The sequence below is a fragment of the Talpa occidentalis genome, unplaced genomic scaffold (assembly GCF_014898055.3).
Source record: "Talpa occidentalis isolate TD23 unplaced genomic scaffold, MPIMG_talOcc4v2.1 talOcc4.12, whole genome shotgun sequence".
Lineage (NCBI taxonomy): Eukaryota > Metazoa > Chordata > Mammalia > Eulipotyphla > Talpidae > Talpa > Talpa occidentalis.
The window spans coordinates 10,436,273-10,461,467 of NW_023601212.1; the positions used below are offsets into that span (position 1 = coordinate 10,436,273).

General features: G+C 41.6%; 1 protein-coding gene across 3 annotated transcripts in view; it reads right to left on the minus strand.

Moving 5' to 3' along the window:
• Nucleotides 1-3,319: 3,319 nt before the first annotated feature.
• The window catches only part of EXPH5 (exophilin 5), a 65,310-nt gene continuing 43,434 nt past the window's right edge, over nt 3,320-25,195 (minus strand). For all 3 annotated transcript variants that reach the window (XM_037505224.2, XM_054693082.1, XM_037505223.2), the window contains 3 exons: nt 20,930-20,978; nt 13,821-13,956; nt 3,320-10,184 (listed from right to left, as the gene is read on the minus strand). In XM_037505224.2, the coding sequence (XP_037361121.1) occupies nt 4,867-10,184; nt 13,821-13,956; nt 20,930-20,978 (5,503 nt within the window). In that variant the 3' untranslated portion in view covers nt 3,320-4,866. The remainder of the gene's footprint in view (nt 10,185-13,820; nt 13,957-20,929; nt 20,979-25,195) is intronic.

The window sequence follows — 25,195 nt, forward strand, 5'->3', positions numbered from 1 at the left end:
TAGGGAAAGGCCTTTGGAAGGGAATTTCAGTGGTTTTCCAGGGGCAGGTCACTCGTGGCGCCGCTGTGCCCTCCGGTGCCAGGGCTCGCAGCCCTCTGTTGACACGGCGCCCGCAGAGCTCGCTGTCGTCTGTTTTGTTTCCCTTTTGGACTCACTGGCCAGGGTTTCCCTCCACTTCTCCTTCCCCTTCCACGCAGCTGCTTTCAAGTGTTTACTGAGCATCCACTGAGAGTTTGGGCCAAGCCTCCCCTCCCCTACCCCCCGGAATGGACACAGGATCAGCACCCTCTGGGCCCAACTCAGCCCTGAGCAGAACCCGGCCCCGGGGCACCCTCTGAGCCTGTCCTGGCTCTCACTGGGGCTAAACCTTCTCTGTATTTTCATCAGTTCTCTTGTTCTGCTTCAGTGATGCCAAGTCGAGGCTGTAGACAGTGTTTGTACTTTGCAAAGATTTTCAGGAACTGGTAAATTATAGAGCTAAAGTGCCTCTGTACTTGGTATTACTTTCATTGCTAAATTTTATTTTGTGGGGGCGCCTACATGCTTTAAATAGGAACCTTCCCTCCTCTCTACCGCTCAAAAAATTGGAACACAATTTGTTCACATTTTTTTCAAAGTCAAACTCTATAAACAATTTCCAGAGAAATAATCTGAGGGTTAGCTGGTACTGGATGACACTAAAATATGGCCCACTAAAATATGTAACACTGTGGTCACACCCAGTTTTTTGGAGAACATATCAAGAAAGCCAATAATTCTATCTGCCCACTCATTTAGCTGAATCTCTACCAGCCTGTTTTTTTTTTTTAATCTTAATCCATCTCTTAAAAAGCATATGTCTTCAGATCAACTGATGCCTTGACCAAATTCTTAATTAGAAATAAAATTTCATTCATTCAGCAAACACTGATTCAGTGTCTAACATATTTTCGACATTCTGTGTTGACTTAAAAGCTCCTGTAGTTTAGTAGAGAAGAAAAACAAAGAGGCAACTACCTATGAGGCTGTTGGATAATATATTTAGTTAATGATAATTATAAATAGTGTATATTATATAATACATATGTATAGTAATGTGTTGAGAGACTATATCTGAGGTTTCATTTTGTCTCCAGTTTTTACCATAACAAGCATTGTGGTAATAAGATTTCTTATGTGTAAGTCTTTATATAGGGGTGCTTTTATTTCTATTGGAGTGATTTTGTTGCAAATGAATATGGTGATGCAATATATTGGCTCAGTCCACCTCCTGATTCTGCAACTACCTGGTCATAAGTAACAGCAGCTCCTGTGGCAGTCCAATTTGGTGACTTGATTTTAAGAATTGGTCCTGGAATTTTAGCTTAATATCAATTTCCTCAGCCTTACAATGTGTGTGGTAGGAAGTACGTGCTTTTCACTTGCACCAGCTAGAGATGATTATATTTTCTACAATTAAAAATCCTAGCTGATGCAATGTGTTTTAATAAAGGAGAGTAAAATAAAACACTGTATTCAAGATAATGTCACTCTCTTGTCCTTAGTAGAAAAAATGGCTTTGGATGGCTTTTCTAGAACAGATAAAAGATTAGCACAACTCTATTCATTTGTTTAGTAGGAATTAATGTTGTATGTCTTACATTTCAACTAGCTAGACCTGCTTCTCTTTTGTCAGTGCTAGTAGGCAGTGGCTCACCCAACTCCAAGTATTTCCTTCTTCCTCTATAATTGTGAGAACCTCAGAGGAAAATGCCAGGCGTCTCAATTGCTCTCTTATGCAACCAAGCACTCTGATCTCCATTTCTTCGCTGGTTGCTTTTGGGTACAAAGGAAAGAACCAAAGTCACTGGTTTTTAAAACCACTCACAAATGCTGGCCTTGTGCAACAGCCACAGAAAAGAAATTGAAGCTTTTTTGTCCCTTCCTCCCCCCTTTTTGTATTTCCCCTGAAACCTTTACTTTTGAAAATGATCCTGGAAGGTATGAAAAGCCAGTCAAACAGTGCATCTATTTAAATTATTTATTTCAACACAAGCATTGTTTTAAATTTACAACTTGTAACATGTTTCATATCTGGAGAACTACATACAAGGATTATTTGACAATTTTAACAAAAGTGCTTAAGGCTTATTTGTTTTAGAAACACAGTCACAAAGAGCCACTGAAGTGGTAATATTAATACATTCATACACTTGCTTTCAAAGTAAAATATTTACATATTTATATTGCATTTAAATGGGATACTCTAAAACACTATTACTATTAAACAATAAACTCTTAGCAATAAGGTCTCTTTAACCCTCTTTTGTTTAACAGAGGATATTATTTTTCGGGGGCTGAATTTCCCAATTTGATTCCCGATCCTCAGCAGACTCTAAGTCAGCTTTCTTTCTGCACCCACTACAGGCGCACATTTGTCTCCTACACAAACTAGTTTTTATTAGCTTATTAGCAGCCAAAACCTTGTGAGTAGGAGTTGGGGTTTTATTAACATCAATATATTTACAATGCAAGGGAGGTAAATTATTTAGAGGGAAATCTTTTAAAAAGTTAATCTCATCAAGTCCTATTTTAAATGGACTTTACAGGCTAACGTACCTATAGAAGTCTATTGTCTAAACAATAATTTACAAGGTGCTTAGTACTGATTCCCTCATGATTTATTCCATTTATGTGGATATTGTTTTAATAGTGATTTCTCTTTTAGGAAACCAGTTATGAGAATAAAAATGACTAATATAAATTATTATAGCTGTACCAAAGGTGAATATTAAAAGAGCAGCCATTGTTATGTTAAAATACATAGACATTTGCCATACTTCTTTAACGAAGTGTTTTATAAAAGTATAAAACTATAGAAGGTGCTATGTTCATGAAATTTGTTTTCTTGATTCTTGAGTCAAACCAACAAACAAGCATTAAAGACAATGTAAGTGCATACTGGCTGTCAAATACCTTTGAATTGAGATAGTGGGTTCCAGGGCAGAGAACCAGGGCCCTAAAATAATTATTTATCCTCACATTAACTTACCTAACTATTGATGTAGCTTAAACTCTCTGAAAATAAGCTAACTTCATTTCACCTGTGTTAGTATACCTATTCAGAATATTTACAGAATTTGCAGGCTGATCTTGAAAAAAAAAACCCAAGAATCTTTATATTAAAATATTAACCCTGAATATCTTCATTTTACATAGAAAACACAGGTCATAGTTTATGAAAACTTAAATAATCGGATAAATAGAAAAAATGGAAAGGTAAAATTAAGAAACATAACAAAAACAAGAATGTTGATTCTTTACCATACAAATTCAAATTGGAAAGTTCAGCACAGTTGACTTAAAATTATATTGTTGATCTCTTTGAACTCAAGATTGAAGTTTAAAAAAATTTACAGATTAACGGAATAGCTTTTTTGTTACCACATCTTCATCTGTGCCATGTAAGCTAATCCTGGCATTTTGCTTCTAGGCAAGGCAGAGATCAGGAGGGTAACAATGATGTAGTTCAATCATTCCTGATCTCTATACACTTCACCAATGCCTATCAGTGTCTTTAACTTGTATGGATGAAACAGACTAAGCAAGAAAAATGGAAAGTAAACTTAGGTCAGGAAGTAAATATAAACCAAGTGCAATCCACTCATGCTACCTTCACAGAACTAAATCAGGTGGGCATGCTGTCCGCAGTCTTCACCACCATCTACTATTCTTTAGTCTGATTAGGAGAGAAATCCCCTAAATTCTGCATGGTGACGAAAGAGTTACAAAGTCAAATTATCCATGGGTGTGAGAAGTTACTCGGTGTAGATAAATTATTGAAATAATCCCCGTGATAAGCTCTGAGGTGCTCTGCCTTGCAACTCCTAAGGGCTTGGTCAATGGTCTTGCACACAAGTGCATTCCAGGATATGGGATCTGACTTGGTAGCATTTTAGGGACTTGTCCCAAGCAACCACTGATCCCTGGGACTAAAATGTCCACGTGGAATATGTCCTATCCACATAGGAAAAATGTGTTCTATCCACATGGGAAAAGCAGCTATTGAGGCAGCGTCAGTAGAAGTCATCCTCATGAAAGGGATGCCTACTTATTGCCACCCCTTTGTTCCCTTCCTAAGCAGAATTTCTTTCACTAAATCACTTTCTACACCACCAGGTTGCCTGGTCAGAGTCCTTGACTGGGTTAAAACTGAGCTTTAACAGTCAACCAATCCCTGCAGGGGATGCCAAAGGCATTCTAGGAGTGCTAATGTTCTTTCTCTTCCTGTGGATTCTGCTTCTCTCCTAAGACCTCACCAAATGGAAAGCTGTGCTCTTGTGGCTCCACTGTGAATGGGAAAGGATGTGCTGAGAATCCCCTTATGTTTGTTTGAAAGAAAAAAAAAGTCCAAACTCAAAACCTCCTAAATGATAGAGTCAAAATGGATGATAATATTTACTCCATGGTCATCATCCTTACATTTTACTTCAAGTAGGAGGTGTGGACCAGAAGAGGCAAGGGTTTTTGTGGTTGTGCTGGGTAACTAATATGTTGTATGTGCCTGAGATGTCATGGTTGTAAATCACGTCAAGGTGTAAAAGCATGAGGAGGAAAGCAAGGGAGAAAGCCAAAGCTGAGTTAGAGGTTAATTAGGGAGAAAGAAGGAAAGCTAAGACCTGAACCCTGGGAGAAAACTGCAGAGAACCCTTGAAAACAGGAATTTCTGTTCTAGACTGCAGAAGAGCACATACAGAGAGGAGTGTGGAGAGGGAAAGAGAGAGTGTCCAGGCACTGCCTGGACCAGCTCTTTTTCACTGTCGTCCTGGGGACACACACTTTTGACCTGGCTTCCATTGCAGGCTTTTGGTGGAAAGGGTATATGTTTTAATAAAAAAAAAAAAGGTCTCACAGTTCTGACTCTTTGTCATTTTCATCCAGATAGTATTCATCATCTGTGGTGGTATCTGTGTCACAGTCTGAGTCTACTGCATCTTCATAGATATTAAGTGGTGTGCTTGGAGACAAGCCCTCTTCTGGCATCTTATTGTCAGGAGAATTGGAGCTTAATGACTCTTTTGGGTTAGGAGGATTAATGACAGAATCTTTCAGAAAGCCAGGGTTCTTAAGAAAACTTGGTTTCCATAATCTTCCTTCTGTGAGTGACCTCTTTACATTCTCCAAGAAAGCCAACTGCTGTTCTTTTCCAAAAATTCCATAATCAATAGGTCTGGATATAGAGGATACGGGTCTGGAGTCTGATTTAGTCCTGCTGCTGTACAAAGCCCATCCCTCATTTTCATCACAGGAGGGAAATTCAGAAAAAGATTTGAATCTTCGATTATAGCCACTGTTGATAGATAATTCATTCCCAAGGGTCAGTCGACTCAGGGCGTGGTCGATGGAAGTATTTTCAGAAAAATGGCGCTCCCTGCTTCTGGGAGGCTGACTTTGGCGTCGCAGATCACCATGCAAATGGATGTTTTTTAAACTCTTTGAACGATAGGAGTGTGGCTCAGATTCCCACTCCAGAGACCCGGCACTGACACCCAGTTGTGGACAACTGGCGGGTGGTGGGAAGTGTGTAGATTTCTGTGCATGCTCCAGTGGAAAAGGAGGGTCCAGCCTCCTCCGATGGTCAGCAAAGTCTGCTTCCCTGAGGCTGGTGCATGTGGGTTGTTGGGTCATGGCTTCTGACTGTGTTTCCCAAATCTGAGTTGCCATTACATCTTTAGAATTCTCATACCTTGGTGCGGATTCAGAGATATTTTCAACCTCATTCTGATGACGTTGTGAAATGCTGTTGGACTTTGGATTGCTGAAGTGTGATGCAGCATTTCTGCTGAATATTACATGGACCTGGGCAGAGTTTGCAGAGTTCTCCAAATCCATGCTGCCGTTGCTCAGCCTGCTTTCATGTGTGCCTTCTGTGGACTTTGGAGGAGACTCAGGGGACAGCAGGTTGCACTGCGATGTGCCAAGAGATAAAGCGCCGAAGCCAGAACTGTTCCCACTTTGGGGAAAGATAGTAGCTACGTGTCTTCTGGGGCTTAAATCTTTAGCTGAAAATTTTCTGCTGGCTTTGGACATGGCAGCCAGCCTGTGTTTAACGGAAGGTCTGTTTTTCCCTTTTTCCAAGTCATCCAAGTCAGCTTTATTTTTATTATTTCCTCCAGGAGGTAAAAGTTGACCCCACGCCAGCATCTGTGGATCATCTTCAGCCTGCCTGTTCTCTGTCATATTCACCTCCTGACTTCTTTGAGGTAGTTCTCTGGGTTCAGACTGTGAATTCTCTAAAGCTGGTTCACCTGAATGAGCCTCATCGAGCTGTAGCTTCTGCAAGGCTGGAGTGAGAGCGAAGATTTGGCTTTCTGTGTCGCAAAGTGCTTTAGCAGTCATTTTTTGGAAATCTGTTCCAGTTTCCCCTCTGACTTCCCCACCCTGCAATCCCCTGGCTCTGTCATCTACAGCTATGCCCACGACATCCTCCTGAGGACACTCCCCACTTCCAGCGATCCCACTACGTGCCCACGCCGCAGTCCTTCTTTGGATCTGGGAATTTTCGATATCTTCTCTGGAAAGGGCTGGAGGATGAGGACCACTGTCACCTGATTTAATTGACTGCTGGTGATTTTCAGTTTTCTCTCCTATTCCCCTTCTTCTCCAGAGCACTGATGACGTATACAGGGTTTCACTCTGCATTTTTTCCCCTCTTGATTTCCTGCTTTGTGACTCACCTAGAGTTTTAGCTAAGTTACGTGGGGAAATCTCTCTGGTTTTAGATTCGCCTTTGTGAAGAGAAGCATCTGCTCCAACGGAAGCCAATCCCAGTAACGTAGGTTCTACAGAGTCAATGCCTGGTGACTGGGGAGCCGCCCTATTGTCAGTGGCTGGGGGGAGATGGCCATTCTGAGCCATGTTGACAGGCACGTTTAGATCCTCAGATGAAGGCATTCTTGCCTGCTCTGGTGTAGAACAGTTTGGTTTGTCTTTTTCTAAAGCATCAGGAAATGTTTCCCTCCCCACTTTCGATGATTCTGTAAGTGAATCCACTGAATACTTTTGAAGCAAGTTAGAGATCTTTTTGCCTTGGTTTCTTGGTAGGGTATAATATATTGAAACCATCTCAAAACATTTTACATTGTCTTCATCACCAGAAACGGAAAACATACTAGTAGTCTTCATTTTATGTAATGCTTCCCCACTTTCTTTTCCTGACAAGTCTGAAGCAAAAGGTAAAGGATCTTCCTTGGAAAGGGGAATGCTACCTTTACTGCAGGCAGTGATTTGACCACCCTTGTCCACACACTCGTTAAAGTATTCCTTCTGGTGGCCTCTTTTGGGTAAAGAATGACCCCTGACAGATGAGACACTGTCCGGGGGTTTAGTGGTTCTCTCCCAAGGCCTTGGTGTTATGGCAGAAGTGTATGCGTCTGAACCCAAGCATTCTCTCTCACCTCTCCCAGCCGAGGCATATGTCCCCGAGGGACAGGACACAGCCCTCTGAATGAGGAACGGAAGTGGTCTTTTCCTAACAGAAGCAGATCCAGTGGTTTTCATATCTGCCGCCCTCTCTGGAGCTCCAGGGACCACTGGAATTAGGTCTGAAGTGACTTTGGAACTTTTTTCTGACTCAGAAGAACCGGGGCTGAATTTGTCTGGTGTGTACTTCTCTCTCGGATCTTCGACATTATCTCTGATTTGGAATGAAAGTGGCTCATTCCTAAATGAAGAAGTTATTACCTCACTTTCCGACTTCCTGCTATTGATGAGAAAACTGGCTGATTTCCTTGGTAGTGTACAATAAGATGTGTGAAAACTAGGCCCCTTGGCATTGCTTTGATTCCACTTAATCTGACTGCTGCTGTCACTTTCTGTTTTGCTTAACTTTTCGATATAGGATATACGCTGTCTTACCCTTCCTTTTCCATCCCCAAGAGAAAGATGTGACTGGTATTTAACAACATCTGCCACTTCACTCCGTACAGACACGCCACTATCATTACTCTTTTGGTTTTCTGAGGAGCTTCGGACGAACTGACTACTTAGGTTCCTGCTATCACTGTCTCCTCCTCTTTCTCTCAGAGATGGATCTGGGACCGAGAGACTTCTCCTGGAGAATACTGTCGTAGGAGGAATAGCCAGAGTACTGAGGAAAGAATTATTCACTGGTAAGGAATCTGGTCGTGACCTTGACAGAGTTAAGGAATCACATGAGATACTGTGGCTGGTCACTGACTTGCTACAGGTGGTAGGAGTTGTGATACATTGACCTTCCTTAGTATCTAAAATAGAATGTCTCTCTGGATGCTCTATGTTTTGATGATCAGTAGGTTCAGAGTTATTTTGAATAGGACTTGAAATCTCTTCCTTATTTACTGTTATTTCCTGGTGATAACCTTGATTTGGGCTGGGGAAGGATGATCTTCTGCTTTCCCGAATGAGAAGAAGGGACGTTGCTGGACCAAATTTTCTATTCCCAGTACCACTTGAATCTTTCTTAAGTTTACTGGCTTTATCATTGTGTGGTGTATACAATGGGGGTTTATCTCTCCTGGAATTGACTCTGGGTGACCCTTCTGAATTTATGGTGGTAGATGCATTAAAACTAAATCTGTTGTTGTTGGCTGAGTGCTGGGGGAGAGGATTTTGAGAATCAGGTGAGGGGTTGGAGCTGACTGTCTGTGAAACAGGTTGGAGTATTTCACTTGCCAGGTTTCTCTGGTCCATCTTGTTTAGTTGTATTTCTTTTTCCAAAATAGATTCATTCAACTCTTTGTCATTACTCACTTCTGTGACTGAGATATGGGGTTGGCTTTCAGTAAGAGATGGACAATCAACTGGGCTGCTGTTGGTGACCGTGACCTCTGTATAGCCTCTTACTGGAAGAGAGACAGGCTGATCGGGAATCATTTTCTGCACAGTGACTGTGGGATTCTGAAAATGGGGACTCTGAGAATTCCTGTTGTCATCAGAAATCCGGGGGAGGGAACTTTTGGAGGAAGATGCTAGCGATGGAGCATTTCCAAATGAGTAAGGTTCTTTGTTTATCTGGTCTTCTATCAGAGCACTGTTCTGCTGACATTCTAACCCACCAGATTTGATGTGATAGCTTGAACTAACCAAGGAGCCAGCGTTTGGTGCACCAAAATGAGGGCTTGGCTGGTTCCCATGATCTTGTGACACCTCCATGTTCTCCAGTGTGGATGTCTGAGAATTGAACTGCCAAGGATTTTGCTCTTGGTCTCTGGAGATACTTGTTCCATAACTATGAGAAAAAGATCCCCAGTGTTGAGAAGGACCACTATAGCCGTGACCAGCAGGTGCGCTATTTGCTTCAATGGAAGTCATTTCAGAGTCTTCGTCAGAAGTGAATAGTTTCCTGATTTGCTGAAAGTTTGACCTGGAAGAATATTGTTCCTTTTGATTTTGTCCAGACCCCTGTTCCCTATTTTGTCCAAAAGTATTGCTAAAGAAAGACATAGCAAATGGGTTGCCTTGATGGTAGAATGGCATATTCTCAGAGTTCTCAAATGGGTCAGAATGCATTGCATTATCCATGGGAGCATTTAAATTAACACTCTGATAAGCACTCTGTGACCGGTAAAAACCATATTTAGCATTCTCCTGAGAATACCTGGGATACGAAAACTGGTCAGCAGGGTCAATTTCCATTGGTGAGGGAGTCGTTGGGAAATCTTCTTCATTCCACCTTTCTCTATAAGAATCTGATCTATTCCATATGATGGATGATAAAGGAGTTCTCTTTGGGCTCTGCTGGTGGCTTGGTGCTATAAATCCATTCTTGTTCTGAGTTGTGCCAGAAAAATGTAAGCTTCTTGCTGTGAAATGTCCTGTAGCTGGTAAGGCTGACCGTTGCCTGCTGTCAAGACAGAGAGAAGTACTACCAAAAGTATTCTTTTGCATATAATCTTCTTTTAGGACTCTGGGCTCCCGTGCCCTGTACATATCATAAATTGTCTTTGTTCTAGGAGAAAAGGTTTTAAAACCCTCCCTAGGGGTTCCTGGTCTTAGGATGTCATAGATGGACATTTTTGAAGTTTCATTATAGCGATTTTTATGCCTTCCTGTGATATGACCATGTCTGTTCCCAATGGAATAAAAGTGACTGAACTGTGTTCTTGATCCATAGTGGAGAGGTGTCCCAGTAATCACGGAGCTGGATGATTGTTCCTGAGCCAGTTTGTTATCCAAGTCATCTAGAACTAAAAAGAGAATACAAGTCACATTTTCTGTATAAGATTTTACTGTCTAATACAATTTAGAATTGTTGAAGGTTCCTCTTTATAATTTTACATTTACATATTATGATAAAAGTGATGACATTAGTTTTGATTATGGTTTTTTTTAAAGATTTATTTTATTTAATTAATTAATTAATTTATTTATACAAGCACTGGGTACAGTCAGAAGCGCGGGAGGGTGAGAGAATTCACCAGAGCCAGAGCGGGGAGCAGAGCAGGCAGAAGGACCGAAGTACTCTGCTGAGGGGAGCAGCGGGTGGCAGGAGAGGTCTGTGTGCCATGTGGGACCCTCCTCCGGTGGCCGGGGAGCAGCCGGGGATCGAACCGGTGCTGCAGAGGCTGTGGGCAGCCTCGCAACCCAGTGCTCAACCACTGCACCACCAGGGAGGCCCTGATTATGTTTTTAAGATAATCTGACTTTCACAAGGCCATTGAGGAAGTTTATTTTTCACACTATTGCAAGTCATACTTTTTCAAAATTAACCTTCCAGCTACATTTTTTTCTAACAATGATGGGTTTGTTTGTTTGTTTTTTAGTGAATCTTTTGAGTCAATAGGTTGCTAAACAATTCCAACTGCATTTTCTACAGGGGATTGTTCTAGAAAAGAGAGTCTATATGTAACATGTAATTTCTCAGTTGTACCCTTACGAAAACAGCATGACACAAAAATCTGGCACCTAATATATAAACTGATGATTTATTCAGACAGATTTGAGCAATGCTTAAAATTTAAAGTTCTATATAATGTCATTAAATGATTTGCCAGTGGCAGATTATTTTTCCTGGAGAAATGACCCACTAGCACTCCCATAATATAACACTTTCTATTTGTCAGACACAGTTTTAAGCTCTTAAGATATTAACTCATTAAATCTTCACAGAACCTTATAAGGTTGGTAGCATTACTATTCTTATTTAATCAATGACAAAACAGAGGCATGAAGAGACTGAATAAGTTACTGAGGTCAAGAGCACACAGCTAGGACGTAAGCCTAGGTAGTTTTGGCAACTGATTGCCATCCAAATTCACCTTTCATTTTTGAGTCCATGGCAACCTTGGCAATGAGTCCATGGCAACCTCATTGCCATCCAAATTCACCTTTTATTTTTGCTTTAATGAACTATAAAGATTTCACTGTGGAGCTTATCATGTTATAAGGATGTGATGTTGCTGTTGTTAATCAGTGTTTACTTTTCCCTCTGGAACAAGAGCAGACACTACTGTCCAAGTTAGGGGCCTGTGACTTCCTTACCAGAGAAGGACCAAGGGTTATGTCAAGACCCAGGTCCATGCTTTCTAGGACTATGGAATGTGTAATCACAGACATATCACAGGATGTTTTCAGTTGGTTGGAATTTCTTTGAACTGTGGTCATTTAATAATATTTGATATCATTTCCTCAATGAAAACCTGTGAGAATTTAAATAGAACCAAAATCTTTTAAGGTTTGAAGATTCCCTAAAACCTGCCTTATAATAGATATATTTCACCATATTCATGTTATAATAAATTATGTATTCATGTTATAATAAATTATGTACAAGTAAATTATGTATTTTAAAAGAAATGTTTATTAATGAAAGTCAAAGATGAGATGAGAATTAAGGTATGGGATCATTTAAATTGATGAAGTTTTTGATTTATAGAAACCTTTCCATGTAAATTACATAAAATAACATTCTTGGTTATTTAAAATTATTTATCATTAAAAATTTGATTTTGACTCTTCAATGACAGGAAAAGTGAAGCATATCAGCATCCGAGTGAATTTTGTTACAGCAGGTGCTGAAGGGGATATTGACGTCTGTTCTTGATTCCCCTACCATATTTAATTTAATTTTTAAGTTCGTGCTGTTAAGTTTCAATAACTAGCAGAAAAACTAATCTGGAGCATTAAGGATGTGGAACTAAGGAATTCTTCAGAGAAACATCCTACTGATGATTTAATTAAAAATAAAACTTAATCCCCAGCTTCTGAAATAATTTATTTCCTTTATTCTACAAATATTTATGCTAGGCTTAAATAATAAGATCCATGTAGTCCTTTTGGAATCTGATTCAGTCTTTATTGTTATCTGTTCTACAAAGTTAATTGTTTAACAATTTGATTTCATCATAGTACATTGCGGTCTTTTTTTTTTTTTTAATCAGTAACAATAAAAGTTTATTAAAAAGTCAACTTTATATAGATCTGTTTCCTAAAGATGTATTTCCTTTTTATAAGAGATTAAATATTAAGCATTATTATAATTCCATAAATTCATCAGGCTTTGGTCTGAGAATATTTGCTTAGATTTATCTTTAAATACAAGATTCTTTAATATTTGTGTTAACAGCGTGTAACTGCATCCTCTTCAAATAAGGTAGACAAGAAGACTTCAAGAATCAAGCGCAGAGTTTAATATGTCTACAAATATTTATTTGTAGACCAAATATTCCCTTTATTCTACAAATAAAATAATCAAGCAATGCCCAACTATAAGGTAAGACAGAGAAAACTATGTAATGAGTAAAGAGCTCTCTTTAAAGCAAATTATAATAAAATTCTCTTTGATTTCTATTCTCCCTTTCAAGTTGCCCCTAGTTTTCTTTCCCTTAAATAAAATCTTCTGATTTCAAAAGTAGTTGATGTGTGGTTGTGATGGAAAATACAAAAAGAAAAAAGAGATAAACTCACTTGGAATCCTCCTATCAGAGGTAACCATTCTCAAGGAGCCCACTGCATGATCTTAAATATTTCAAAGTCATTTCAAACTCCAAATTAACAATGCTGTTTACTCACTGCTCAGGAGGGCAAAAAACTTCTTGTTCTGCTCCTCTGTCTCCTTTTGGAGAGGCCAAGTCATTTTCTTCATTTCATGAGCAGCAGCTAGCAAAAGGCCTCTAGCAAAAGCTTTGTTTTGGAGCAGAGATTTTTCTGGGTGTCTTTTCTCTGACCAAGTTTTCACCTGGGCTGAGTGTCAGCTGGCTGTCTCTCATTGCCCAGCCCGCCAGTCCTATATCACAGGGCCAAGGTCACTGCCTATGCAAATTGAATTAAGTTCCCAAAGTGAAACTGGCGAATGAATTCCTGTTCATCTTTCAAATGACTAGGCTTATTTTGCCATAGAATAACCACCATAAAGGTGAGCTGTGCTTAAATGATAAGATCCATGTAGTCCTCTTGGAATTTGATTCAGTCTTTATTGTTATCTGTTCTACAAAGTTAAGTGTTTAACAATTTGATTTCATCATAGTACATTGCGGTCTTAATCAGTAACAATAAAAGTCTATTAAAAAGAGTCAACTTTATAGATCTGTTACCTAAAGATGTATTTCCTTTTTATATGAGATTAAACATTAAGCGTTATTACAATTCCATAAATTCATCAGCCTTTGGTCTGAGAATATTTGCTTAGATTATCTTTAAATACAAGATTCTTTAATATTTCTGTTAACAGTGTGTAACCACATCCTCTTCAGATAAGGTAAACAAGAAGACTTCAAGAATCAAGCACAGAGTTTAATATGTCTTGAGCATTTTAATACAAGTTATAATTATTATTATTATTTTAGTGCTAGGAGTTCCAAAGACCATTTAATGTATAGACTTACCTTGGAAAAATTCATTCTCCAGCAGTGAGGCATCCCACTGAGACATGCCACCTCCCTCCCTCATGTCTGCAGGTCTGGGGCCAAATGCACTGCCAACTGGTTGATTTTCCAGAGGTGAATTGTGTATTTTTGTCTGCTAATTTTAAAAGAGAAAATGCATTATTATTTCTGGATCTTATCCACCCAGAATACTCTCATGTTCCCATGAAAAAGGTCCAAGCTTAAATTTCCTAATCCAAGGACTGCAAATCAATTTTCCTAACATTTACTTCTCAACTTGTGATGTTTTGCTGTTTTTGTCATTTGCAAGTGATCACGTCTCCATTACTACATGAATTCCTTTTGGTCTCAGCCTTCAGGCAAGATATTGAGCCCCTCTCTGCCAAAGCGTCCTATAAACTTACACAACTACACAAATCCTAGGGAGGTCCCTGGAAAACAGAAAAAAAAGAACCTCTTTTGTCTTGGGAATGTCACCTCTATAGCACCACAGGTTGGGATTTCAGATTTAAGACTGCACCTGGTCTATCAAGAGCTGGCTGGCCAAAGCTTGCAATAGACTGTCAGCTTTGTGAACTTGATGGATTTAGGGAAAATAAAGCCCCATCCACAGACATCCCCAGATGTCTGTCTGGTAGAACCTTCCAGACAGCAAAAGGAGCTGATTAGCATTTTCAAAACAATGGCCCTGAAAACTATGACCTTATAAATGCTTTTTTGAAAGCATTGCTAGTTTTGATAGAGGCTAGGGAGGGGGCGGAGATCGGGGGAGTCACCAGGCTGGTATAGTAGGAAATCTGTGCACATATACTGCTTATGGCCTGTCTGCTCTGAGTTAATTTTCTAGCCCAAGGGCATGTCTGGAGGAGTCCGGGGAACAGTGCTATCTGAAGACCAGCCTCAGTTCACTGGGACAAGCCTGAGGCCAGTTTGCCAGGCGGGCAATAAGGAGCTCCGGGGGGCTGGACATCGCAATCTCCTGGCAGTAGTGAAGGCCTGCTTACTGCTGAACTCTCTTTGTTCAACTCACTATAAAAAGGCAGCTGGAAATGAAATGTTAAGGCAGTTTCTTCAGGGTGTTAAACCCCATCTTCCAGATTGCTGGCTGGCTGATTAAAGCACACCTAAAAGATTCAATTCCTGTCTCTGCTTTATTGGCATTCGGTGGTGAAGGTGGCCTGAACTCGGGTCTTCCGGTTACAGTTTTACAGGATTTAGGAGACTGATGAAGAGCTAAAGTTGTTTTTCTTTCTGTACTGGTACATGTTTATCTTGATTCCATTAAATCTGTCCTGCCCTACTTTCAAGTTTTAATTTGTCTTCATAACCTCGGGAGGATTATCCACTCCCACAAGTTCACCTTTGCCAAAACTCCATTTGCATCCTCTGTCAAACTGGCTCTGTCACTCATGACTCTACCCATCCTGCCCGCATCCCTGAGGAGGCAGGCAGCTCAGTCTCTATTTTCAGCTCACTCGACTACCCATCCTCACCTCCTGAAGCCCTCTCTTCCTCATGTGTCCCCTTTCCATTTGACGTCCTCCAGTACATTTCATCTCACCACGAATACTGACCAGTAAATATATAATCTTTGCAAATTTCCCTCTTTTGTACTTCTCCATCCCAGGTCTGTAACTTCCAGTGCCCAGGCTTTCTTAATTAACCCTGCATTCCTCACCATCAAGTATTTTCATTCCTTCCTGTTTTCTTTCTCAACATGTAAGTGAGTGGTGTCTTACAGAATCTCTGCCCAAATTTCATTGACTTGTGGTTTTTGGTTCCATAGGAAATCCATAATTGAATACACACAAAGGTGATATATTAATAAGGAAGACACAATCCAATGATCATTTATCAGATTGCATCATTGGATATGACATAGAATCCAGAAGTAAACACACATTAGAATGAAAACCTAAGCACGGTGAGATACCAATCAAAGGTAATGGAACCAGAAACTAATCATTTGAGAAATCAGATCAGCTAAGGCTAACTTCTTGTATCTCTAAAGTGGATCAAGGTGTTCTCTTTTGGGCCCTACGTACTTTCCCTGCAGATCTTTACTGGTGCTAACAGCAATTAGTCATGGATCTTAAAAGTTCATTCTCCTCAAATTTGCAGTTTTGGTAGTTAGTATGGAATCTGATGAAGAAGATAGTAAGCATTACTGCCTTGCCACCATTTTAGCACCCAAACAACTTTCACATTTCTTCTATGTAGACAATAGGGTACTCCTGTTGCATCATATGCTTTTACAATAAAAATTTATAATGAAATGAAAAGCACATGAATTCATTTGAGTAGAGTAACGGGTTGAACCTCTCTAAACTGGGAAGGATTATTACTACTGCAGACCCCGAGTTTCTCTGGTCTGCCCAGACCTTCTGCTTTAAGACCAATCCTACTCACCCACCCATGAAAGATGCTTCCAACACTTAGAAATGTAAATTGTATGACCAAGAAAAAATATGGGGAGTTTATTTGCTCTCAACATTAATTTTGCAAGGATTTTTTTTCCCTACTGATAAAGGTTAGTTAGACAGGTAAGTGCTAATCAATGGTAAGTTTCAGATATAAAGAAGACTGCACTATCACTGCTCTACAGAGCCCTACCTTTTAATTATGTAATTAATTAATAATGTATTCTTATTCCCACTAACATTATTATCACCAGCAGCAACTACACATTGATTATCTTAGGCAAATGTTTAGAGTTTTATAGGATTACTTTATTTCATTATTTTAACAGCCCTGGAAGGTTGCTAGTATTATTTCCACTTTGAGAAAACTGTACTTTAAAAAGGTAAGATTTTCAAGAGGTCGGGACATTAGCTTTAGGTCACACTGGTGGAGGGAAGGGTTCATCCCAGTCTGCCTGATTCTAGAGCCCATGTTCAATCTCTCTCTCTTTCTGCTTTGTCCTTAGCTGATGATACACTACATCTAAGCTGGAGATACCTTCTGAGGCCAAGCCCAGATCTTAGCGATGCGGGGAAGCACCTGAAATTTCCTGACCTCTAGAGAGCCCTTCTCCAGTTCTCCCAGGAAGAGACAATTAAGTACTTTTTTAGACACACTGGTTATAACCCTAGAGTAAGTCATACTGAAATTGTCCATGATCCCTCCTCCCTCCCTACCACAAGTTCCCCAGGAAACCAGGGATTCACAGATAAATGAATCAGGACTCTGAAAGTTGACCAGTCTATAAAATAACGAAGAATGCAAAGTACTCCCCTTTGAATCCCAAGCACCTGAAATGGTGTCAGCACCTAAAAGACTGAGTGATATTTATGGACTTGAGATTCAAGTCTCCTCTTCCCATGAGTCCATTTTCTACTTCTGAACATTAACACATTTTTCATACTTGTATGTTACCAGCTATCCTCTGTTTGAGTAAAATGACTCATTTATTCATTTTCTAATATACTCTTATAATAGCCTTTCTTTTTTGATCCTTAAAGTAAATTTGTGAATTAGGTAGAGATTATCATCCCCGTTTTTCAGATGAGAAAACTGAGTCTTTGGTAAGCACCTTACCCAGATCACATGACTATAAATGGCCATTGGTTACTCATACTAGTATGATCTGATTCTTAAGCCCATTCTCTCCAGTATGCTGCTCTTTACTGTCATTTTACTAACATAGAGATCTTCAATTCTATAGTAAACTCTCTGGAGACCTTGCTTTAAACACTCTATACCCTTCCTGCACAACACTCAGGGCTAATTCACAAGGCACCAAGATTGAAAATCGTATCTATAAGATTTCTAGTAAAGATTATTACAGAAATCAAAAGAACAAATATTTACAATAGTAGGATTCAGAAAAGTATATCTAAGGTAGGGAAGCATAATGGTTAAGCACATTAGTTTTATACAGGTTGAAATCTTGGCTCTGCCCCCCTAAAAGTTGTATAACTCGGGGCACATTAACCTTTCTGTACCTTCATTTCTTTTAGGGTTAAATGAAAATCATGATGGTGGTAGGTTCTTCATAGTGTTGCTTAGGATTAAATGAATTATTAATTGTGAAACATTTGAGAGTGGTGTCCAGCACTTAGCAAGCCCTATTGTCAGCCAGAGAATTCTGTGGCACCAGATAATTTCCGGGAGGACTCCTGTTGTTGTTTGTAGCCTAATGTGTCACAAAAGTGTCCCATGAGATTAGACCCAGAGTCTCAAATTCTGGCTGTTGGATCTCAGTTACATTCTCAGATGTGGGATGCAAACAAGGCCCCACAAAATGCGGCCTTTTCTCCAACCCCAGTTCACTCTGTCGCTGCCATTGTAACATGACTAGACAAACCAACCTCTGACACAGAGTGACCTTAGAATAATGGAGAACTTCTCAGGGCAGCCAAACCTGCAGAACAGCTGCCAGGGCTGAAACCCAAGCTTACTGATGGTATCAAATACCTTGGTAAAGTCAACGAATTAAATCTTCAAGATGTTCTCCCAGGAACATTTGTACTGTCTATGTCCCTGCAAAGTTCAAGTCCACCCGTGCACCTTGTGCCTTCAAGTGACTCGTTCATTTCTTCTACCAAGTTCTGAGGGCTGAGGTTGTGCAGGCAGCGGGGGACACGCAGATGGGCAGACACAGTTGTGGCCTTGGGGAGCTCACACTAACCTAGTGCCACATGAGGTGTCTCCAGGGGCACAGAGCTGGCATGTCACCTAACAGCTGGCCCAGCAAGAATCTGTCTGGGTAGAGGGACTGATGAGCAGCCGTGACCTTATTCTGTTCAACCTGTTTTCTGAGATGACTTTGACTTGATTCCTTACCTAAAAGTAGACAGTTCTCAACTGGGGGCAATTTGATTTTCAGGGAACATTTGGCAATTTCTGGAGACCTTTTTCATCATCACATTGAGTGGAGAAGAGCAGTAGAGGCAGGAATGCTGGTAAACACCCCACGATACACATCCCCCACAACAGAGTAACTCAGCCCCTAATGTCAACAGTGTTGAGGCTGAGAAAAACGCTGAGCTAGATTATGTCAGTCTCTCTCTAGCTCAATGAATTCTGTTTTCTGAAATTCTTCGTTTCCTTTAAGGCCATGTAAACGTATAAACAGCAGCTTCCTTCTCTTTTGAGTGCAAGGTCATTCAATAAAGTAGCATAAGCTCCTTTAAAGCGACGGAACCCTTAGTACCATTCCTGCCAAGCTGTCAAGCAAGTGATACAAAGTTCACTACCTCAAAACTTGGCAGGAAGCCTTATGGCCAACTTCTGACTCTTCCAGCTGATAGAATATCAGGGGAAGGGACTTTCATTGATGAATAATGGAAATCTACATGTCACACAAAACCCTTCCTTTAGACAATATTTCCATTATTTTCTCCTCCGACTTTTTTTATAATAGTTGTTAACTGGGAGCAGCAATCACTGGCTTGACTTGCATTTATTTTCTCTGCTCTTACTTTTTCGATGGGCCCACTCTGAGCAGTGAAGGGGTGAAAGGCAAGCCACTATCAGAAGTTCCAAAGAAAGATATCTCTTAATCCCCAGGCTCGATTCTCAAATCCCTAGAACTACCAGCTGAGTCCTACTGCTTTGTCACTTCTAGGCATTTGTCTTTTTCCTTTCCTCACCTGCTTCAGTGCCCATGGCTCTCAAGTGAGACAGGATGGTTACCTCTAGGTACTTCTCTAAAGGAAAGTGAGAGGCAGTCACACCCCGGAACAGGGCTGGATGCATGCACTTGGGACTCCGTTAAAAGAGAGGTTGTAGGTGCTGAACAAGGGGGCTCTTCTGCCATCAGGGCTTCAGAGCTGATGAGCTGTGGACATGACTGACCTTTGATTATGGAGCTACCGAGACCCAAGTGTTTCTAATCCTGATTCTACCGTTTACCAAGGAGACTTTGAGCATAACTCTTAAATTCTCTAAAGTTCAGTTTCTTTATCTTTAAAAGGGGGATACTTGGGCCTCCCTCGTGGCTTAGAAGTTAGTCTCATCACTATCACCTCTATGGCTGAGGTTGATCCCTGGCCAGGGAGCTGACTCACAGGGCACAGCAGACCTCTCCTGTCTCACCTGCTGCTCCCCTTAGCAGTGAATTTCAGTAGATCTGCCTGTTCTGCTCCCCGCTCTGTCTCTGGTGAATCCTCTCACCCCCCGCACCTCTGGTCTACACCCCAGTTCTTCTACACAATAAATAACAAAAGGGAAGGATACTTGTAGGACCTCCACAGATTTCCTCTGGGATTTAAATGAAATGATCTATGGCAAGTGCTTGGATGATAATAAATTCTCCATTAGCATGTGGTTGTTGCTGGTGCCAGGGTTGGGACTCAAGCATGTACAGGGGAAAGAGAAGGTTCAGTGGTATCTCTCAAAAGAAGGCGTGTGGCTCTGGTGAAGAATGGGGGAATCACTTTTGTTTTTATGTGAAGAACTTCTGCTTCTATGCACGCTTCACTGGGATTCTACTCAATGCATTTTGTAGAAAAAGAGAGGGGGCGGGGGGAGGTACCAGCACATTGAAAAATGCCTATTTCCTCCTCTGCACTCTTAGAGCTTTTCCAAACTTTCTTTCCTCTCCCAACCCATGAGAACACAGAGAGGTGCAGGCTTGTGTAGATCAAAAAAGAAACAGAAAACAAAGCTTCTCCATCTGGTAGATGTATAAACTTTACAGAGATGTGGAAGTTTAAGCCCTTGGTGAAGGTCACGTTGGGTGAGCATCCTGTGTGAACGTGATCCGGTCAAGTGCATCTCACCGCTCAGAGGCTTCCTCTTCGAGTAAAATGATCTTATCCAGAAAAGGAGCAGCTCAGAACCGTGATGGTTTGCCAAAGTGGCATTGGCCGCCTCTGCGTCTTGCTCTGCCCTGATGCTTCTAGTCTGCGCCAGAACAACGTGTGGTCAAATATCACACGTGTGCCAGGTGTCTGGTGGCATGCGATGGCCACGCTTCTTCCTGTCCAGCATGCCAGTGGCAGACATAGCTGGGAACCAGCCTTGACTGGGAAATGTTGCACTTTCTAGGAGAAATCTACGTTTCTGAAGTAAATTTAAAGCAGAGCTAAGGAGAAGCGGGTGCAAGTGGGTGCCTAGCTGGGAAGTACCTGAGATCCGAATTCCTGGTGTCACTAGTCACTTACCATGGCAGCTCCCCTCACAGATGCAGGAGGTCCTGCCTGGTCGGAACATCTGTGGAGAGAATTTGAAATAATTTCTTTGAAGACGTGTGTAAGGTATACCAAGCAGAAAAAATCAACAGCCACTTGCTGCCTTATCTCGGTGCCTTGAGAAGGTGTAGTTCTAATGCCCTGTAAGAAGGCATTTCTTGGTGAAAAGCTTGTTGGGGGAAAAAGTCAGAAACCTTTTCTTATTATTGCTGAGGACTGGAAAACAATGTTAGAGTAATTGGTTTTGAGTGTGAAGGAAGCATGAAGACACAATAACGAGAAAGTAACATTTGTTGAGTGTTAGTATGTGTTGGCAGGTTCTTAGGCTCCAAAATCAATTTACTTCATTTTACTCCATCACTCTGGTGAAGAGAATACTATATATGGCTGTTCGTGTTTCACAGACCAGAGATGGAGTTGCCAGAAGTTGGAAGACACTGCCCACCACCATTGAGGGGCAGAGTCTGACACACTGGCTCTTGCTGTGAACAGGAAACAGATTTTCTGTTTCTATCTATATGTTTTTATTTCAAAGAGTGATTAAATCAGGATCAGAATCAACACTTCATTAGGGGATTTTTAAAAGAGCAGGCTCTGTAAAGACAGCTTCAGGATCTGTATGTTTATAAATATGCCTTACTTATTCCAAAACCATCTTGGAGGGAAACCACTGTGCTTTTACTCTTTGTGAGGTTTCTCTCAAAATGACTAGAAGATTCATAGTTTACAAGACAGAGGTCCAGCACTGAGAAAGATTTTGGTCTTTTAAATCTATAGCCCTGTGTCAAGGGTGCTCAAGGTTTCATATACCACTTTGGCTCTGAGTTCTGTATGAAATCAGGTCCTGTCCTTCACTTGGAGAACAGCAAAGCAAATTGGGACTCAGATCAGTCCCAAAGTGGCAAAAAGCAACTGTCCATTCAAGCTCCCACTGCTTCACAGTTCATGAAAGTTGAGCATTAAACCTGGCAGCCAAACAATTTCATATTTTAAAGATCTCCATATGTATTTTATAGTTTGGCTCAAATTCTCAGCAGAAATGGAAATTAATAGGAAATATCAGTGGTCTACAATTAATATCTAGGAGTTAATTTTTTTATTTTTAGATTTTTCTATTTTCCTTCACCCTTTCTGTACAGCTTTCATGAGCCTGTAGGCCTCTTCCACTACATACGAGGCACTATTGTGAGTACTTTACAGGAAACGAATATTCCTGAGCTAGGGAAACTGTTCACTCAGAGCTTTTACAATTGGAAAGATTAGCCAAAATAGAAGCCAAGATGTGATAACAACAATAAAAAGATATAAAAGTACAGCTGACCCTTGAACAACACGGCTTTGAACTGCTGGGAATCATTTATATGCAGTTGACCTTCCACATCTGCAGCTTCTGATCCACAGATTCAAGCAACCAACACCCCACAGACTTGAGCATCTGTAGATTTTGGTACAGGGGTGCCTGAAAACAATCTCACACCAATACCAAGGGATGACTGTAGTTAGGCCTTTGGGGAGTCAGAATTTCTACTGGGGAAGCACCCCTAACCTCCCCAGTGGATCAAGAGTCAACTGCAAAATATGCTGAAAATGCTGAGCGACCAGAGAGCACCTCCTGGGGATGAACAGGGAAGGCGACAGGGAGAAGTTGGGGGTTGCACAGGAGGCAAAGCACAGTGTGAGCAACAGTCTGGAGGGGGGAAAGAGGAAGTGAGATTTTGAGAAATGGGCAGGTGAGTGAATTTTCATGCAGGCAGGTGACCATGGCGGGTGTGCAGGTTTTGTGCACAGCCCTATCGGGCCTGGCATTCCCGGGGCCCCCATACAACTCATGTGGCCCTGGGCTCATCTAGAGTGAAGGCGGGGGGGGGGGGGTAGGAATTCCTTTTTGACAGTGGCCAGTGGGAGGGAGATGTGACTTTAAAGGATACCTAGAGCATGAGTGGAACACAGCACCACAGGTACCAGGTGTGTGGCTGGCGAGGGAGGATGCACACTCGCCTGAGGGTGTGCAAGGCCATTTGTCACTGCGGGCTTAGGTGGCAGGGTGTGCTACTCAATCCACCTGGAGGCCCAGAGTTTCTACACACACTCCCGGGTCCGCCACATACATTAACAAGGTAATGTATGTTTCTGGTGTGAAGGCGTCCACTTGTAGAGTGAATAAAAACAACAGTGGTATGGAAGCTGGGCTGATACAAGTCACCCGGATGCAAACCTGCCTCCTCTTCTGCACATGCTCACATGTCCTCCTGATCCAAGTCTTAAAGATCTCTGCATCTACCCCTACTTCTCTACTTCCACTCATTCTGCCTCATCGTAAACTTTCACAAATCTTCTGCTACACGCCTCTCCATCCTTCACGCCAACAACAGACAGAGCTGCCTAAAATATAAATTTGATCACATCAGTCTTCGGCTTAAAATCTCATAAGGTATTATCCAAAATCTTCACATGGCATGAGACTCTTCTTTTATCTGGTGAATTCCCCAGGCAACTCCTCACCTTTCAAGTCTTCTCTCCTCACACTCCCCTTCTCTGTACGTACCGGAACTCTAACTTAGCAGATTTACTTTACCTCCCTAAACTATGCTCTCCTGTTTGCATGCTTTGCAGATGCCACTCAGGAATTCTCCCCTTCAGTAGGTTAGAGTTTGACTCAAGTACATTATTTAAAAAAAAAAAAAAATTCCTTCCTAACCAGAACTCAGGCAATGTCCCCAAGCGCTGGTGGCACATGTTGTCACCACTGGTCATTGAATAACTCCACCGGGAATGACCACAGGCAATTTAGACCCTACACTTCTGAGATGGACACCATGTCCTCCTTCCATGTCCATTCCTGCCTCTGCAGTTAATCAGCATTTCCTGTTGATTCAAGCCCAGAAATCCCTCTCAGAACCATCACATGTCATCTCCATGCCTTTATGGCAGTCAAGACGATGAGCATCCCCTGCCTTTATCATTGCAATAGCTCCTAACTCTTGTCTCCACTTGTGCCTCAATCCAACCCATCCACTTCAGTTAGCCAGCGGGGCCTCAGGGGAATCTTATCACTTCCCTGCTTACCATTCAAATGACTCCCCTTTGCTTTCCGGTGAAAATTCAAGTTCTGGTCTGTGTTCCTCAGGTCCGGGGCGATCTAGTCCCCACACACTTTCTAGCCTCATCTCACTCTCCCCGTCCTACACTGTTCTGCGGTAGGGACTCAGCCGCACCTCTGAGTCTGTGAACATCACTTTCCCTTTGCCTAAAACATATTCCACCACCTGTTTGCCCGGATAACTGTTTTATCCTCGAAGACTCCTTCCCTGCACCATTTCCTGAAGGAGACCTATCTGGACTGGAGCCGTTGCTCCAACACACACCCCTCCTAGGCGCTCCCAGTGCACAGGACACCCCATCTCAGTGCTCTTCCGAGTTCTGCTGTTTCCTTTTCACCCTCTTCACAGGACTAGAGCTGTGACGCCAAGGACTGTGTGTGGCGCTCCTAGAGCTGCATGTGGCACTCCTAGAGCAGTGCTGGTTGAATAAATAAGCAAATGCGCTTGTTTTTATTTTCATCACATCTGCTCCTCCTCTTCTATTCTTATTTAGTTTGTCCCAACCTACTGTCCTAAGTCAGAGGAAGAGGTCACCTCCCCTGCCCATCACACCCAGTTACCAGCTTCCCATAATTCTCCATTCTAAACTGCGGACAGATCTATTCCTTTTGCCCTCCTCATTGCCACTACCTTAGCTGAGGCCACCTCCTTCTAAGCAATCTCTCGCCTGGCCCCTGAAACGTGAGTCTTGCCCCCTCCTATCTGCTCTCCCTGCCTCCACCTCAGAGCTTCCCAGCCTGGGCACCACTGGTACTGGTGATGCAACAAGGGCACTCGGGGTGTCTGTCGACATCTCCGACCTCCACCAAGTAGACGCCAATAGCACTGCCCTCAGGTGTGAACACCAGAAACATCTTCAGAGATTCCCAAATGACTGGGGTAAGGGTGGGGTTGGAGGGAGGGGGATTGTTCCTGGTTGAGAAGCACTGAGCTAAAGTGGTCTTTCTAAAACAAAACTCAAATCATGACACTTATCTGTTGAAAAACGATCAATGGAAGAAATAGATACATATGCACATGCACGTACTACACTAAAATACTAGTGCTTGTCCAGGTTAGTGGGCTGGGAGTAATATGTGCTTATATTATATATTATGTGATGAATATGTCACAATATACACATATGGTAATATACATT